This window comes from Nuphar pumila, chromosome 1 (assembly GCF_984573655.1).
Source record: "Nuphar pumila chromosome 1, dmNupPumi1.hap1.1, whole genome shotgun sequence".
NCBI classification, from domain to species: Eukaryota; Viridiplantae; Streptophyta; class Magnoliopsida; order Nymphaeales; family Nymphaeaceae; genus Nuphar; species Nuphar pumila.
The window spans coordinates 175,664,003-175,681,443 of record NC_143249.1 but is presented as its reverse complement, the minus strand read 5'-3'; the positions used below and the strand labels follow the sequence as shown (position 1 = coordinate 175,681,443).

At 35.6% G+C, this 17,441-nt stretch overlaps 1 protein-coding gene across 4 annotated transcripts; it reads left to right on the top strand.

The window, feature by feature from the left end:
- The first annotated feature begins 550 nt into the window (after nucleotides 1-550).
- On the top strand, nucleotides 551-16,579 carry LOC149851348 (uncharacterized). 4 transcript variants are annotated; one of them, XM_090000259.1, is made up of 17 exons: nucleotides 2,789-3,088; nucleotides 3,302-3,497; nucleotides 5,253-5,309; nucleotides 7,680-7,802; nucleotides 8,067-8,126; nucleotides 8,306-8,407; nucleotides 8,777-8,866; nucleotides 8,958-9,076; nucleotides 9,249-9,350; nucleotides 9,799-9,915; nucleotides 10,004-10,069; nucleotides 10,580-10,646; nucleotides 15,343-15,396; nucleotides 15,472-15,561; nucleotides 16,085-16,147; nucleotides 16,235-16,270; nucleotides 16,354-16,579. In XM_090000259.1, exons 3-17 carry the CDS (start codon nucleotides 5,253-5,255, stop codon nucleotides 16,474-16,476), a joined length of 1,269 nt encoding a protein of 422 aa, XP_089856385.1. In that variant the 5' UTR covers nucleotides 2,789-3,088; nucleotides 3,302-3,497; the 3' UTR covers nucleotides 16,477-16,579. The 4 variants fall into 4 exon arrangements, with proteins under 4 accessions (XP_089856402.1, XP_089856385.1, XP_089856375.1 ...); XM_090000249.1 differs by having other exon boundaries at nucleotides 5,219-5,309; XM_090000276.1 differs by lacking the exon at nucleotides 5,253-5,309 and having other exon boundaries at nucleotides 551-3,088.
- Nucleotides 16,580-17,441: the final 862 nt, after the last annotated feature.

Genomic DNA, 17,441 nt, shown 5'->3' with positions numbered 1-17,441 from the left:
GTGGGTCTTAGGGCCTTTTGTCCATTGTGGCAAGATTCAAGGTCAAGTGGTGACTTTATTTTCTTTGGCCCTTTTTGGTTGGTGAAAGTGAATATGGTGCACAATTTAAGAGAGGAGCTTGTTCGGGTTAGCTAGAATTCTGTCCTGATTTTCAACGCATTGATTGGGACGTCACAGTAGTTGGAATCATAGTGACAAAAGTTAAAAATGGCAAAATCTCGCATTTTTTTTGGCAAGATCTTTGGGAATAAAATACATTTAAAAATATAAAAAATATTTTTTATAGGAAAATATAAATAAAACACATTTAAAAATAAAAATCTCGCAATAAATATCTGCTAAAATGGTAAATATCACGATATTTGTCACGGATTGAAAATCTCACTAGAAATTGCTGTCTTAAACTTTCAGGCAATTTTTTATAAATCTGGCTATATTGGTTAGAGAGGTTGGAATTAGTTCTATAATGAATTCTCACAATGTTCGAATTTCAGACTAGTCCGGATGAAAAAACTCAAGAGTTTGCAATAAATCCCATGTTAAGTGAGTTTTTTTTTTCCATAAGAGTTCCGCTCATCTGGTAGGGCGTATTGTGAACATCGCCAAGTTGAATGGATGTCACAAGTTTGAAACCCACTGGTGTTCCTTGCTGCAAGGTTGAAGCTGGGTGTACTCTTCTCTGGTGGGCAGGGAGGAACTCAAGGGTTTTACCAACGGGAGCCATCCAAAGTGGAGTGGGTGATTTGTGCGTGGGGGTGGGGATAGGGGTTCCTTGGAGTATAAAAAAAAAAATTCTTGAAAAATACAACACATTGTTTAATGATTATGATTAGAAAAAATTGATATGTATATAATAATATAATCATTAACAATATATTCTCGATCCATGCCATAAGTATTTGACATACCATGTCTTAATGACATAAGGGTTATCTTTTTTTTATGACTAAGAACCCTCACCCAAATGAAAAAAAACTCCGGGTGGGGCCCCACGATCACCCTGTCTTACATGGCCCATCTCTCGTGCGCCAGCAGGGTTTGATCTGGTGCCTTCATCTCAGCACCCTCATAACCACCCTGCTTGCCACGTGGACATAAGGGTTATCTATGCTGAAGAATTGAAGAATACAGCAGGCCTACCTGATCGGACTTTGAAAGGCAATTGCTTGATGCAGTGGTAAAGTGAGAGATGGTATCCCATGTGGTAAGCGAGGTCCTGTGTCAAGCTGATGACCCAAGATCGAAACCCTCTGCCATATGGGGCGGCTGTTGTTCAGGTAGGGATTCGCCTAACCCGAGCTTGTCATTCAGAAAAAAAAAAATGGTAAAGTGCTTGTTGGGGCCTAATCCATCCAGGTTTTTATCATGACATGGGTGCTTTAAAAACAATTTTATATCATTGGTACATTTCTTACCATTTTCACACATTATTTTTTATTTTTCAAGTATACTTTTCTTAAGTTTTTGAAAATAGTATTTTTCTGTTTATCCCAAAATTTTTTTTAGAATGATGCTTGTGACATCGGACGGCACTGGGTACAAAACTATAAAAATAGCCCTCTCTCTGTGCACTAGGGAGTACACTTGAAGCCAATGAATGCCACCCATGAGTTTCGAACTTGTAACATCCCGTCACCTTGGTGACATTGACAAATCGTTCTTACCAGATGAGTGAAGCCCTTGTGATCACAGATTTTTAAAAGAAAAAAAAAAGAATTTAGCTGAAAAGAAAGATGTGGAAAAAACTAAGGTTCACTTGTACTAGGCATGGGACTTATGCACCATGATTTTCTTACATTTGTTTCACTTATAAAGGAAAATAAATGGAAAATGATACGTGCTGAGCAATTTTTCATGAAAACTAACCCCGAGGGGTTTGGCATAGCAGGATGGGGGCCTAGGCTGCTAAGCGGACAGTTTAAGTTCAAATCTCATGGGTGTCATTCATTCGCTAAAAGTTCAAATCTCATGAGTGTCACCCCCTTGGTAAACCTAAGCTAGGTGACTTTATGTGGGTGAAAGGGAAAGCTGACGGAGTTTTACGCTGCCAGGACAACAATATAACAGGTAGAGTCAGCTCGACTAGGTCTGCGGTCCTGGAGGCGGTTTGTTTGCGAAACAAATCGATAAAATTTATCACGAAAACTGTAGGAAACAAACGAGCCCCATATGCTAAAAAAAACAAAAACAAAAACAAAAATAAAAACAGCCGCTAAACCATGTTTGTATTAGAAATTTACTCGATAACCAAGTTTGTAAAAGGAATTATAAGGGCGATATGGACATTTAGAGATCGAATTTTTTAAACGGTCAGAGACATAACCATAAGAAAGAAAAGGAAGGAAAGAGTGAACTCTCCGTCAGTAATAAGTAAACGCAAGTAACCGTTGTACTGTGATTAATACCGGCAGAGCCAAGTGAGCACGCGAGCGAAGAGGGCGCGCGTGTGTGTGATTGCAGTGCAGCGTATCGTGTGAGGTGGGCAAAATCTAGGCGTGGGGTTAGAGCACGTATCTAAGAAAAAAACGAGAGCAGGTCAGGTGATCTGCTTAAAAGTGATTTGGCATCCTCACCGTCTACAATATAAAATGCACAAAGAACATGACCTTTGAGATGAATCAAGGGACGGTGAAGATGTCAAATCACTTCCTTAAAATGATTTGACAGATCACCTGATCTACCCTCGGCAAAAACGGTTTCTCTCTCTCTCTTGGAGATTTCCTTGCGGGCTCCTCGTCCCTTTCTTGCACTACCGATAAAGCGTGCTTCCGCTTTCATTCTTCCCTCTTGTTGACTCGCTTCTCTCTCTCTCTCTCTCTCTCTCTCTCTCTTTTTGAGAGACGCAACGAGAAACCCAGATATTCGTTAATAAAGTTGGCCGGAAGAAGGAAGGTCTAGCCGGAATTCTGAGGGCCCTCCTCGGAACTTTGACGTTTCTGGCGGTAAATTCCTCAACACAGCTCTCTCTCTCTCTCGGTGGGAGGAGACTGCGAATTCCAGATATGCTTATGTCTGGTTGACCGGAAGAAGGAAGGAAGCTCTCTCCTGAGTTCTGACGACCCTCGCCGGAACTTTGACGATTCTGGAGGTCAAGCCCCTCACTGCATCTCTCTCTCTCTCTCTCTCTCTCTCTCTCTCTCTATATATATATATATATATATATATATATATATATATATTCATTCGGCCTGATTGTTATTACTTTGTTGAGTATTTCCTATTTTATTACTTGTTTCCCTGTGAAAAATTACTCTTCTTTTATTTTACGGCAATAATTTGTTAGTTTCTTTGGTTTCTATAGGGATTTTTGTCTGAAGAACAAGTTAAGTTTGTTTATAAGATTGGTGGTGAGTGGGAATCGATAGGTGGTCGTGATTAGGTAGACCATATAATAGACGATACTGATTAGAGAAAAAGAAGAAGAAGGAAGCGTTGATTTTTGCGGAGCGGACAGAGATTTGGTAAAGGTCTGAGTGATGATCATCTCTTGAAATAAGGTGCCTGTTTTCTCTATATCGGTCTTTTGATATGAATTGATTGTGGGATTTCCGTTTTTCCGAGTGCTTTTTTTGGCTTATAGTTTTTGGTTTGCTTTCTAGTTTTGAGTTTTCTTGCTTCCTGTTGAATTAGAACATTCACTGAAATGCATGCAATCCAGAGCCTTTTTATTTTTTTTTTGGAGGGGGTCTATGTAGGTGGTTTGTATTGAATGGTGGTTTTGTGCCCCAAATAAGCGGGTAGAAGGCTTAGAGAATTGCCATTCACCATATGGATGTGTTCTGATGCACCCCTTTCTCTAGAAAAGTAGGATAATGAGTGAAATTGAGTATGAAGTGCACTTCGATTTCCAAAATTATCCTAATTTCCTGTGTAAATGATGCAATTCCAACCACCCTCTGCATGTATGCAGATTGTGATGGGTCGTTTTGGTTAGATTTAATTGTCACGCTTTTAGCTCGAAAGAAAATCAGTCTGTTGTGTTTCCTAAACATGGTGATGCTGTTATATAGAATCTGATTTGATGTTGGTATTGATAATGTAGTCTTGTAGATGTGGTCTGGGACTATGTAACAGATATCAGCAGTATTCTGATATTTCAGAAGGTATCACGATAAAATCACTATATTTTGAAAAATATTGCATTTTATTTGTGATATTAATGCGATGTTGACACTTTTTATGTTTTATTTTTTATTAATTTGTTTACATTTTTGTATATGTTTTTTTTTGTTATATATAAACAATATTTTCCTGAGATTTTCCCAGAAAAACAAAACTTTTAAATTTAGCATTAATTGCATCGGTTTGAGACATTGAATGCTATATATCACAGTTTTTTTATATGTTCTTTATATTCTTTAATTTGATTATTTTTAAAAATATTTGTCTGAGATTTCCCAGGAAAACAAAAAAATTTAGATTTAGCAAGATTCCTGATATTGGTTTGAACCTTGAGTCATTTAATGCCATATATCCTAGCCATGTTTGACTTGGACTCTTGTCTGTCGAAAGAAAGAACGGTATTGTCTTTGCAATTGCTCTCTCTCTCTCTCTACATTTTGAAAATGTAAGCCTTTAAATTTGTATGAATTTATTGATGACTGATGGATGAGTAGGGGTCTCATACACGCCCTTGCAAACATCAGATTCATGCATAACTTATCGCTGTTTCTTAGATTCATGGAATTCAGTTTTTTGGTATCTTTCACTCACTTTTTTTTTTCATACAAAAAAACCTTTTAAATAACTGGTAGTAGAAATGGATTTAGCTCATAGAATCTTCTATGGAGGATACATAATGCTTACACACACACACACACACACACACACACGCATGTGCACACACACACACACACACACAAACCTTATCCAGCTATGTGGGGGTCAACTTTACAAGTCTTGCTTCTCTATTCCTTCCTATCTGAAGCTGGCCAATTCCTTCTAATTGCATTTTATTAATATTCCCACTGAGCAAAAGGCCCAAACCATCTTTGATGTTTCTCCTTAATTTTCTGTGATTGTAATGTGTGTGTGTATTTATTTATTTCTGTCAAGTGCTCTCACTTGTGCATATATATTGTCCTTTTTTCCTACTCATATCGGATATAACTTTTTCTGAATTCTTGACATTTGCCTTCTTGTGTTTCCTTGTTTTTATGTCTGCATGGAGGTACCATCTGAAGCCACCTTTTTTTTTTCTTGTAAATTTCACAATCAGGAGTTTATATTGATTATTTGGTGTTTCATGGAAGATGACAATAAAGAACTGGGTCTGCAATCTGTTTGGGAGATGCAACTGTTTTTCAGTTGTAAGCATTCTCTATATGTCAATTTCATATTTATCTTTCTATGTCATATTGATGTTTACTTTTCCTGACATCATTATTTTGCTTCAATATGAGAGCCACTAGTTTCTAAGTTGTTGATTATAGCATGGATATTCATTACTTCATGTTGGATAAACTTCACTAATTTGATGTCATGCAGATTATCTTATTGTTATTGTCTTAAATTGTATTACTTTTAGGTTGAGAGTTATCCTAGTCAGATTGCACCATTTTAGCCAAGTGGGTTCAAATCCCATTGAAGGAAATCCCCCAGTTCTTATGGCAAAAAAGCAAAACAAAAATAAAAACCACTGGATTTTTAAGGAGAAAATCAGAACCCTTATATGTTTTATTTTAGTATGGTAGGTATTTGTGTGACATTTTCTTTTCAGCAAGCATAATTTAAAATAAGGGTATTATGGTTGGATCTAATTTCTTGTGACTGCTTTGTATACCTTGTTTTGTGCACTCTAAGGGATGGATTCTGTAGCTTTTTAGGCATCACGTCCCTGATATTCTTTCTATTTATCTCTTCATTAAAGCATCTATTGTACACTTTTGTCAGATATCTCTCGGGCAAGTGCATATTATATTCCTGTTTTGTCAATTTCTATGCAGATAGATTATTAATTAGGCTGTTAACCTTGTTTTTCACCAGGGATGGTGCAATTCATCCTCCAGCATTGACAATTAGAAAAGTCATCATGCTTGCTACACAAGCACATTTGCTATTTTTTTCAAGTTTGTTGAATTACAAGTTGGCCTTGGATTTTAGTCAGATGATAAGATCTATACCGATGCTATATTGGATCATTGGAATGTGCCAATGATTAAAAGGATGGACTTTTAATATGGAAGGATTGAACTGGAAATTTCTTTATTTTGTGGAGAGTCTTGAGGTCTTGGTTTGTGCTTTACACGTCTAGGGATGAAAGTTAACATACATTGGTTCCTTAAATATCTGATAACAATTAGTTTGCTAGTCTTATGGCTGCAGGTTACATCATATATAGTGCAACCTATACTCCTTCCTAACTTTGCAAAAGTGTTATATTTCCCACGGCGGTCACGTAATCTAGTTTTTAATGTTTAATAATTAGTCATGATAACTAGAACATTGTATGTTATAATTGTTGCCAGTGACTGAGTTTGGTGTCATCAGTCATTGAGTTGGGCATGCCATTAGTTCACAACTATGTGGGTATGTTGCGTTTGCCAAGAAAGTGGCATTGCTTTTCAGGTTACATCATATATATAACGTCTAAAATTTGGGCAACCTGAAAAGCAATGCCATTTTCTTGGCAATGCAACATACCCACATAGTTGTGAACTAATGGCATGCCCAACTCAATGACTGATGACACCAAACTCAGTCACCGGCAACAATTATAACGTACAATGTTCTAGTTATCATGACTAATTATTAAACATTAAAAATTAGATTACGTGACTGCAGTATATATATATATATATATATATATATATATATATATATATATATATATATATATATTGTTACTAAATGAAGGGATGGAATTAAATCACCTTTATTTTTTTAAATTTTTTTTAGGTCCGACCGTACAATGATTTGTTTAGTAGGAAGTGTTTTTTGAATCACGGGATTGTGACATGTAAGTAGGTTTTCCATGGGATTCAGAAATCAAAGGACCACAATGTATCAAAATTTGATGGCTCAGAAAAAAACATGATCCTAGGTTTGTTCCTCACCAAACAAGCCTTGTTGAACACATCTATATGGTCAGATTGAATCAACTTATGATTTCTACCTCAATAGTTTGGTACCTACTACCAAATATTTTACCCTACACACACAAACAAACACAAAACAACCATTAGTTTTAGAACAGATTCACATCCATGAAGGATGTAATTGTTGTTTTAGTTAGAGAAAATTTTGTATTTAAGCATTAGTTTGAACATCAAGTTTGCCCATATTATTTGTGGTTTCATGCTGTATATATTTGCATGTCTTTAGTAATCAGTGAATTTTCCATAAGTCCATAATTAGAAGTGCATATGCTTAAGGACACATGTCCTTGCCAATGTGGACATTGTTAAAGGCGAGTAAGTTGGGTTGTGGTAGAACCACATACTAGAGCCCTTCCCATCTGTCATTTTGTCTGTTGCTTTCATGAATTATTCCACCATGTACCATAATCTTGCTATTGGTTTGCACCATTTGTTTCCTGTTTCTGACGTTAGCACAGCATACTCAACTGTAGCTTGGACAAGATTTTGTGCTAAGATGCATACTGAATGTTTTAATTTGGCAAAATGATTTTTTTTCGCTGTTGTTGGCCCATTTCTTTATTTGCTGTCATCTTGTACCAGGCTCCGTCATTAACAGAAGCAACAAATTGGAGATTCTTACCGACCAAACTCCTGCCATCAGTATCTTTGCTAGTCATCGTTTTTTATGTGGGAAGCACTTTTGTTGTTTCTGATTTTAAGGATGTGAGTTGGTGAAATTTTATCCCATTGCTCATAGTTCAAAGCTGTACTCTTACTTTCTGAAGCCAAACTGTCAGAATTTGTGTTTATTAGTAATCATGTGGTCCTTTTTATATTCTAATTCATTTTTCTAGCTTTTGATGCTGTTAATAGATATTGTCTATCCTCCTTTCATTAGACAATGTATTTTACTCACATTTATTCTATATATATATATATATACACACTCAAGGAAAGAAGAAATTGATATGCCTTTATGCTCTGCAGAGAGTATCAAGGTGGGGAGTAGTTAGTCCATTGCAAGATTCAGAGACTAGCCAATGCAAGGTTCCATTCTCTTCGCCATCATTTTTAGTTTTTTGATTTGGAATCTAGTATATGTTTACTTTGTGTGTGTACACTGCGACTTTCTGATCGGAATTTGTTGATCATTTCTGTGCTAGCTTTCAAAGAAATCTTTGACAAATACTCTATATAATTCCTGACATTCTTTATCTGGTTGTCAGATTCAGTGTCGAGCTCATGGAACTGAGTCATTGCCTAAAGGCATAGTGAGTGATACTTCTAATTTGGAAATGAGGAGGCTATGGGGTGCCTCGAAAGATCAGGTGTGTTCAGCTGGCAAAACTATGAGCAACAACAGAACCTCAAGAGCACATGCACATCATTTTTTTATTTCAAAATATCAGGAGATCAACTTGCTGCTTGTGGTCAAAATAGTGCCGTGGGTATTTAAAACAATGAAGGATGCATTATTCTAATTTCAAAATTACCTAGATATGCAACAGTAGTTTAATAGAATGTCTAGTTTATGATTCCATAGCAACAGTATAACATATGCACCTTAGCATCATCAGATGGTTAAGCTAATTAGTAAGTTTCAAACTGTGATTTGTTAGTTTGCTATATTCTCTTTTTTTGTACTTATTTCTGCATTTTAGAGCTTTTGTACTGACATTAAAATTCGTTTCATTCAGATGAAAAGAGAGGAAATATTTAAGAAAAGTTTACTGGCAATTGCAGTTGGTGTAGGACAGAAGGAAAACGTGAATCGTATTGTTAGGAGGGTATATATCAGAAGTTCTGTTTGGGTTTCAATTCTTATTTCTTCCTCTACTCAAGGTTTCCTAATAATTGGTTTTACACTTCAAATTTCAGTTTCCTCCAAGTAACTTCACAGTTATGCTCTTCCACTATGATGGTGTTGTAGATCAGTGGAGGGATCTGCAGTGGAGTGATAATGTGTTGCATGTTTCTGCAATCAACCAAACTAAATGGTGATTTTTTTCTGATCATTGTAGTTTACTGGGTAGCATAGTTGGACTTACTGTTGTTCCCCTATAGGGTGTAATGTGGTACAGCCTTCTTGTATTTGATTCTGCTTTAAATTAAGTAGGATAATTTTCCTGTATCTTTTAGTTTCATGGTAAATCTTTTGATGTTGAATAGGTGGTTTGCCAAGCGTTTCTTGCATCCAGATATAGTTGCTGAATACAATTATATTTTCCTTTGGGATGAGGACCTTGGAGTACAAAATTTTAATCCTGTTCGGTATGTTTGCTCCAACATTCTTAAATTTCATTTCTATTTCTTTTTAATCCTGATCTTTGTATTCTGTGTGCTATAAGCTACTGATGATCATAATGTATAGTGGTAAATCTGTTACGTGGACCAAAAACACAAACTTTGGGTGCTTCACTTTCTTAAATGGATCTAAGTAAATGTGGAAGGTCTATAAAATGATTATGGTTTTTGGATACTCCAAATATTATTTTGTGTCACTTTGTGTTGTTTGTCTTTATTTGGTGTGTTCATGGTCTATGTCCATGTAGTTTCAAGTATTATTAGTGTATTCATGGTCTATACCCATGTAATTCCTTTTTCTGTTTCCAGTTCCTAATGAGTTTACAGCTTCATAATGATCAGCAATGTCATACAGATAGAATTTCCTGATTAGATGTTTCTCAGAAAACTGACATTGAAAGGTTGTTCTTGGTAGTTATTTGTCCATCGTTGAAGATGAAGGTCTGGAGGTATCTCAGCCAGCATTGGACCCTACTAGGTCAGAGGTGCATCATCGAATTACTGTGCGCGTGAAAAAATCAAGAGTTCACAGGTTGTCAAATGCATTCTTGGAAATCAAAATTTTAGAAATCACTGTAACCAGTCTACTTTAAGCATGATATTGATTTTCTATATTGCAGGAGAACATACAAATTCCGTGGTAGTGGGAGGTGCTATGAGAACAGCACTGCACCACCATGCACTGGGTATGGGTGTGTTTTGGTTATTTAAATTTTGTTCCGAAGATGGAACTTTAGGTCTTTTCTTTTCTATCTTTTAGAAGTACATGTTTTTCTTATTCTTATTCTATATATGTTTCTCTTGAATGAGTGTCAGGCATTCCACAGCCTCTGCTGTTGAAAACATTGCAAAAGTACATGATCACTGCACATTCTGAATCCAAATTCTTCACAAGGAATATTTGACATAGTGCCATAGTTTTCCCGCAAAATGATTAAATTTTAACAAACAAAAATTTTTCTAGGTCTATGCTATAGTGGCTTATCCACGTTAGTTACATACGTGCTAAATTTTAAAGCATGAGAATCAGGTAAATATTCAAAGACTAATGGAGAACGTCTTGATTGAATATCTAAATGTGCATTTCTCTCAAAAAAATATCTAAATGTGCCTGAATATTTTATTCTGAGAGTTGTTGATTCATAAATCTGCCATCCAAGGATTGCATAAATGTGGTTCTTTATCTCCTATTTCAGTTGGGTGGAGATGATGGCCCCTGTGTTCTCAAGAGCTGCCTGGCGGTGTGCATGGTACATGATCCAGGTGTGGCAGTAGGTTCTAATGTTTTATTGTTTTCTAGAGATATAACTGATGGATTCTTATCAAATAATTCAGGTTTAAATGGTTTGATTCTCATATTGTAACAGGTGTATTAGAAAGTTATATTGTGAATCCTAGTTGTTTACGGGATATTTACCTGAGCTGCTGGGTTTTTTTTGGATATTTATCGAGGGGAAACCTTGGATCAGGTGGTGGGGCCCAGGAGACACACTGTGTCATATGGCCCATTCCCAAGCGGTTAAAGCCCCTCCTTCGCCTCCCCTGCCCACTAGGAACCCTGCTGCGTTGGCCATAAGTCCAGGGATGCACACCCTGGGTTATCAAACTCATGACATCCTTCAACTCGAATGGCTTAAACCAACCTACCTAGCCAGATGTGTGGAGCTCTTGTGAGATACTTGAGATGCTTATTCATTATGGATTTATGGCAAAGTTTCCAGACTAGGAAGTGGAAGCGGAAAACGATACGAGAAGCAAAAGTAAGAAGCGATGCATTTTAAAATGTATAGAAAGTGGGAAGCGAGAAATAAAAAAAAAATATAAGAATTGAATGAGAATCAAAATGAAATACAAATAAAAACTAAAATAAATGTGACTTCTTAAATTTTATGATTTTTTAGTATAAGAATCAGTGTTATCAAAAACGCGCCTTGAGGCACAGAAGGCGCGCCTCACCTTGAGGCATGAGGCACAAATTATTATTATTTTTTTTTGTACAACAAGATTTCTAAGACATAATCAACAAGATTTTTGTAGGTTAATCTCATATATTTTTCAATTATTTCAGTTATGTAATCAGTTTCTTAGTATATTTTAACTTTTGTTGGTTAATCTCATATATTTTCCAGTTATTTTATCAGTTTTTTAGTTACTTTTATATGTTAATCTCATATTTTTTAGAATAATCTCATATTTTAACTTTTGTAAGTTAATCTCATATATTTTCCAGTTATTTCAGTTATGTAATCAGTTTCTTAGTATATTTTAACTTTTGTTGGTTAATCTCATATATTTTCCAGTTATGTAATCAGTTTTTTAGTTACTTTTATATGTTAATCTCATATTTTTTATAATAATCTCATATATTTGAACTTTTGTAGGTTAATCTCATATATTTTCCAGTTATTTCAGTTATGTAATTAGTTTCTTAGTATATTTTAACTTTTGTTGGTTAATCTCATATATTTTCCAGTTATGTAATCAGTTTTTTAGTTACTTTTATATGTTAATCTCATATTTTTTATAATAATCTCGTATATTTGAACTTTTGTAGGTTAATCTCATATATTTTCCAGTTATTTCAGTTATGTAATCATTTTTTTAGTATATTTTAACTTTTGTTGGTTAATCTCATATATTTTCCAGTTATGTAATCAGTTTTTAGTTACTTTTATATGTTCATCTCATATTTTTTAGTACTTATTTGAGATTTTCTATTTTTTATTGGTTGTTATTTCATCAATAAAGCATTTCTTTATTTATTTGTATTTTTAGATATTTTTTTTATAATTTTTTTAAAGTTTTCAAAAAAAAAATGTCGAGGCTTACACTTTACGCCTCGCCTCGGTTTTTGGTGGAGTGCCTCGCTACGCCTCAACGCTTTTCACAACACTGATAAGAATTAAATTTTTAACAAAATCTAAAAATGAGGACTACCAATTTAGAGAAAACACATGGAAATAAGTGAGAAGAATGAGATAAAACACAAAAAACATGAAAAGTTGAGTAAGAGAACATATAAGAAGAATAGATGAAGCATGTGAAAAGCATAGGAGAAGCATGGGGGAAATCGAGGTTCTCATCAAGTTTTGAAATCGAGGAGTATTGCGCTTCCGAAGCGAGTTTCCGGAAAGTGGGCTTCCCGCCTATCTAAGAAGCTTCCGGTAACTCTGATTTATGGTCTCACATTGCTCTATTGACACATGTTTGATGTTTATTTATAATGTTTTAGACATTTTACTTTTTCTTTGATGAAAAAAATGTAAAATCTTTGGCATTTTAACTTGTTTTTAATCAACTATTTATTATGGTAATGTGCACATTTTGATCAAACTCATGAGAACATGAACTATTAACAGAGATTATTATTCTTTAGTATTTCTCTTCATTGCTTTACCATGGCATTGCCCTATCCACTTTGCTTCAATGAGGCCCATCTAGAGGCTAGCTTTTCTTTTCTAGTTGATCTTCTTTCTTTATGCCTCTTTTGCTTGATACATTTTAAATGCTATAAGAACGTCAGCTGTGATAATTTGTTTTGAATTTAATAAGACTATTGAAACATAATAGCAGATCCAGCTTCTCTAGTTGTGTATATCCATGTCCTCTTGATAGATATATTATACAGATCCCTGATCATCACCACAAGGTGGTCCATTTTTATGTCGACAATTGCATGACAGCTGATTGCAACCAGCTAGCAGTTGAAATGATGCAGAAGTGACAATCTTAGTTGAGTAACCAGCATATATTAGGCGGAAAAAAAACATATATCATGTGGGAAAATTTTGTGGCCAATTATCATCTGTTTTTTGTTTTATTTTCCCTGCAGATAAGATGTTTTTGGCTATTCCTGGGCTCCATCAGTTAGTATGGTTTGATTCAAGGGTGTAAGTCTCGTAACATAAGGCAAGGTAGTCATGGGCCCCACCCGGGGTTTTCTTCACTTTGGCGAGGGTTCCTCGTCATAAAAAAAAAGTATCATATCGTTGCCCCGTATCAGTTGGACCCAAAATAAGATACCTATCATATCATAAAAAATCATAATTTTTTAATAGAAATTTTCATAAAATTCCAAAAAAAAAAAACATAAAAATAAAAAAATAAACAAAATTTCTAAAAAAAATCATAACACATGAAACCAATGTTGTGAAAAGCGTTGTGGTATAGTGTAGTGCTCCACCAAAAATTGAAGCGGGGTGTAAGCCTCAAGGTGTAAGGTGTAAGGTGTAAGGTGTAAGGTGTAAGGTGTAAGGCATAAGCCTCAGATTTTTTTTTTTGTAACTTAAAAAAAAACCTTTAAAAATATCTACAAATACAAATAAATAATAGAAATGATTTATTGATAAAGTAACAATCAATAAGAAACAGAAAATTGCAAATAAATAGCGAAATTAACATTTTTTCTTCTTCTACAGAAAATTGCAAACATAAATGGTCCTTTTTTTTTCTGGCTCTCTATCCCTCTCTCTTTCTTTTTCTTTACTTCTTTCTTGCTTTTTCTTTCTTTTTTTCTCTTTCTTCCGTTCTTCTTTCCTTCCTTTCTTTCTTTTTCTTTCTTTTCTTCATTTCTTCCTTCTTTTTTCTTTCTTTCTTCCTTCCTTTCTTTTCTTTTCTTTTCTTTTTTTTCTTTCTTTTCCTTTCTTTGTTGCTCTATTTACCTGTGCCTCAAGGCGAGGCGCGCTATTTGTGCCTTGAGGCACATTTTTGATAACTATGCATGAAACAACGATGAATTGCACACAATACAACCATAAAGTCACGTATGAAGCATTTATGTCTCTATGAGCTGCATAAGACATTATCAAACATCAACTATCTAACAAGAACAATGCAAAATATTAAATATTTTGCAATTAAGAACATGCTACAAGATTCATACTTTCATATTACATAAATAAAAATATTATGGCAATAGTTGCACTCAATTTTCAATCGATTTTTACTCATTACTTGAGTGCCTCATTGTCATGTTGGATCATATGATGCCATCTTTGTTAGAGGAATATGGAGCTTGATTTTTATCTTGATATAAATCTCTAATTTTTGTGGATCCAAGTTCACGGGGGGGGGGGGGGGGGGGGGGGTTGTAGGGGGCCTGTGCCCCTTGAGACAAATTTTTTTTGGAAGGTACTTTTGTAATTTTACTCATAATAGAGATTTTTTACCTTAATTCACTTGAGTGAAAAATTTGTGGAAATGCATTCTTACTAAAGCAAATTGCAAAAGCCTTCTTCCTTGCGCACGGATCGGTCTCGAAATTGCTCTCACGACTCATAGGGTGCGTGAATACCCCTCTAATGACCTCTACACAAATGAGGGGGTCGGCCCTCAAGAGGTCTTTAAAACCTAAAAAGCAACGATTCAGCCCTTTTTTAAGTTTGTCGACCTGTATTGTGTCGTATCATTTTCTTCATAGTAGCGATATGTATCGTACGATACAGTACGATATGTACAACCTTGGTTTGATTGTTTTAGCTTTGTCAAATGTGACAATGTAGGTGGTGGATTTGTGTGGGCTAAACCGGCATGTAGAGGGTTAGTTGTTTACTACATCTGCATCACTTGCATCTCTGACTGTTAAGTGTAATAGGGCGCTCCTATGCAGTTTTCTTGATCACTTTACTGATGAAATCTTACCAAAATGGCAGGTGGTTCCTTGTTTGTTTTTGTATGTGTGCTGTCCTTGAATATCTTCTGTTTGAATTTGACGTAACCAATGTAAGTGAATAAATTAATTAAGTTTGCAACCCCATTTATATGGTTGTAGTTAAGTTTAAATGGGTTTGGTCAGTAAAACTGCTATATGCTTTGGTACTAGTTCCTCATTCATGATGAATTCATTTTACAACAGAATTGATTTCATATTTTGCCTGATTTAAATATTTTGAGATAAAGGTATTCAACTTTGCCTCACATTCTTACATTGTCATTGTCCAACTTTGATCTGATTCTGCAGAACGACTTGATTCATGCATGGGGCCTGGACATGAAGCTTGGTTACTGTGCACAGGTGTGGATTCTTAACCCTCTCTTTTTTGAGCACTCTTATTGCAGGGTTGCATTCTAAACCACACTTTTCTAATAGGGGGACAGGAGCAAAAATGTTGGGGTGGTTGATAGTGAATATATCGTTCATCTTGGTATACCTACGCTTGGCCATTTGGATCAAAACAAGGTAACAAATTAACGTGCTTTTATTAAAGGTTCATGATGTTGTAGCTCATTTGGATGAAAATAGTTAAAGCTAGGTTTTCACCAGTGACTTATGACTGGAGCTACTAGTGGCTTGAAACCAAAATTAGTAGCTCATTTGCCAACACTACCTTGCCCATTGTCAGCTTTCAAGCTGGAACTGTCATTTGTTGACTTTTGCATTACTTGGAAAGAACCATCAGTGGACTCTGGTCTGGTGGCTTGTTTATCCTTTGTACCATGGTTGTTCCATCATTAGTGTTTGAAAGGTTGCTGTGATCTGAATCTCAAGAAGGGTTGCTTGCAACATATTCATTTGTTAACCAATTGAGAGGTTCCAATCATTGAAAAAGACGGGTGACTTACCCATGCATCTGGATGGTGGTGAGATCCAATCACGAGAAGCTTCATTGAAAAAATTAGTGACACTTAATAACCGGTTAGCTTAGGCAGATGGCTTTGTTACTCCTGTGACTGCTTTTGACCAAGTTGTTATAAACATCCAGACATCGCAGGGAAGCCAAGGTCGACCTTCTCGGTCAGAAACCGTCACACGTTCAGCCAAACGGGTATGTTTTCCATCAGAAACTTCACATCTACTTGCTTTCCAGGTAATTGGGTGAAAGTTGAAGTTAAATATTATGTCATGTTTGCAGGCTCCAGAGTCCCTTGTGAACAGTGAGAGGAGTGAGGTTAATATTATGTTAGCACCCTTTTCATAATGTTTTTACTTTTCTTGTTCCTGTCTCTCTGAAGGTTGGCTGCTGATCCTCAGGTTAGAAAACAGTCTTATAGTGAGCTAGAGATTTTCCAGGAGAGATGGTACAAGGCAATGAATGATGACAGTTGCTGGACTGACCCGTATCCACAGCCCACAAACAAAATCAGAGTATTGTAACAACTATACAAAAGGTTATCTAATGTAATGTATGTAAATTGTAATTGATTCTTTTGCATTAATGCAGTCAATTTGTTTGCTGTGAGCGAACTCATTGTTGTGATATTTTTTTTTGTCATGTCATCAGGCATGGCTTTTCTCTATTAAAAGGATCTTGAAATGAAATATGACTTGTCAATTGTGATAGCATAATCATTCCATGAACCAATGATGCTGCCTTTCTCCCTGTGCACATTTATTTGTTTCATTTTTTTTATTTTTTATACATATTGGTACAAAACTCGTTCCCGGAACCATTGAGAAGTATCAAATGTCTAAGAAACTCGTTCTAATTACTTGAGAAACACATACCATCTTACATAGGAACGTGTTTCTATTACATTATAAACTAGTATCAAGTTTGTTTCTATTAACATTTTTGCATACAAACAATTTTATTTTATAAAAACTACTTTTAAATTTTTTGCCAAGCTTGTCTTCCTCCTTTAAGCCTACTAGACAAGCAGAGCTCGTCTTCCGTCTTTGAGTAGTAAGATTTGGTTCAAAAGAATACGCATCAACTTTGGCTGGTCTTTCTGATTGAGTTAACAAATAGTAATGAAAGAATGCATGGTAGCACAATAAAAAAGTACTAAAGCTGTTTGGCCAATGACTAGAATGATACCTTGAACGAGTTCTCCTTTGGTCAATTGTTTGACCGAGGTGGCATAAACTCGTCTGACCATCCTCTTCTGGGTAACTTGCTACTGTTGAGGTGGTTGAGGTGGTCAAGGAGGTTGAGGTACACATGTATTCCTTTTGAGGTCATTTGACGTGGCCATCTCAAATGTAGTGACCCGTCTTGTCATAGTAAAGGCACCCTCTATCGTGTGACCGTTTGCAGATGGGGCACACATCATTGGACTATTGATGGGGTTGGGGACCACCTTGTGGTCTCTGCCTTTTGCTTGGAGGAACAAACTTCT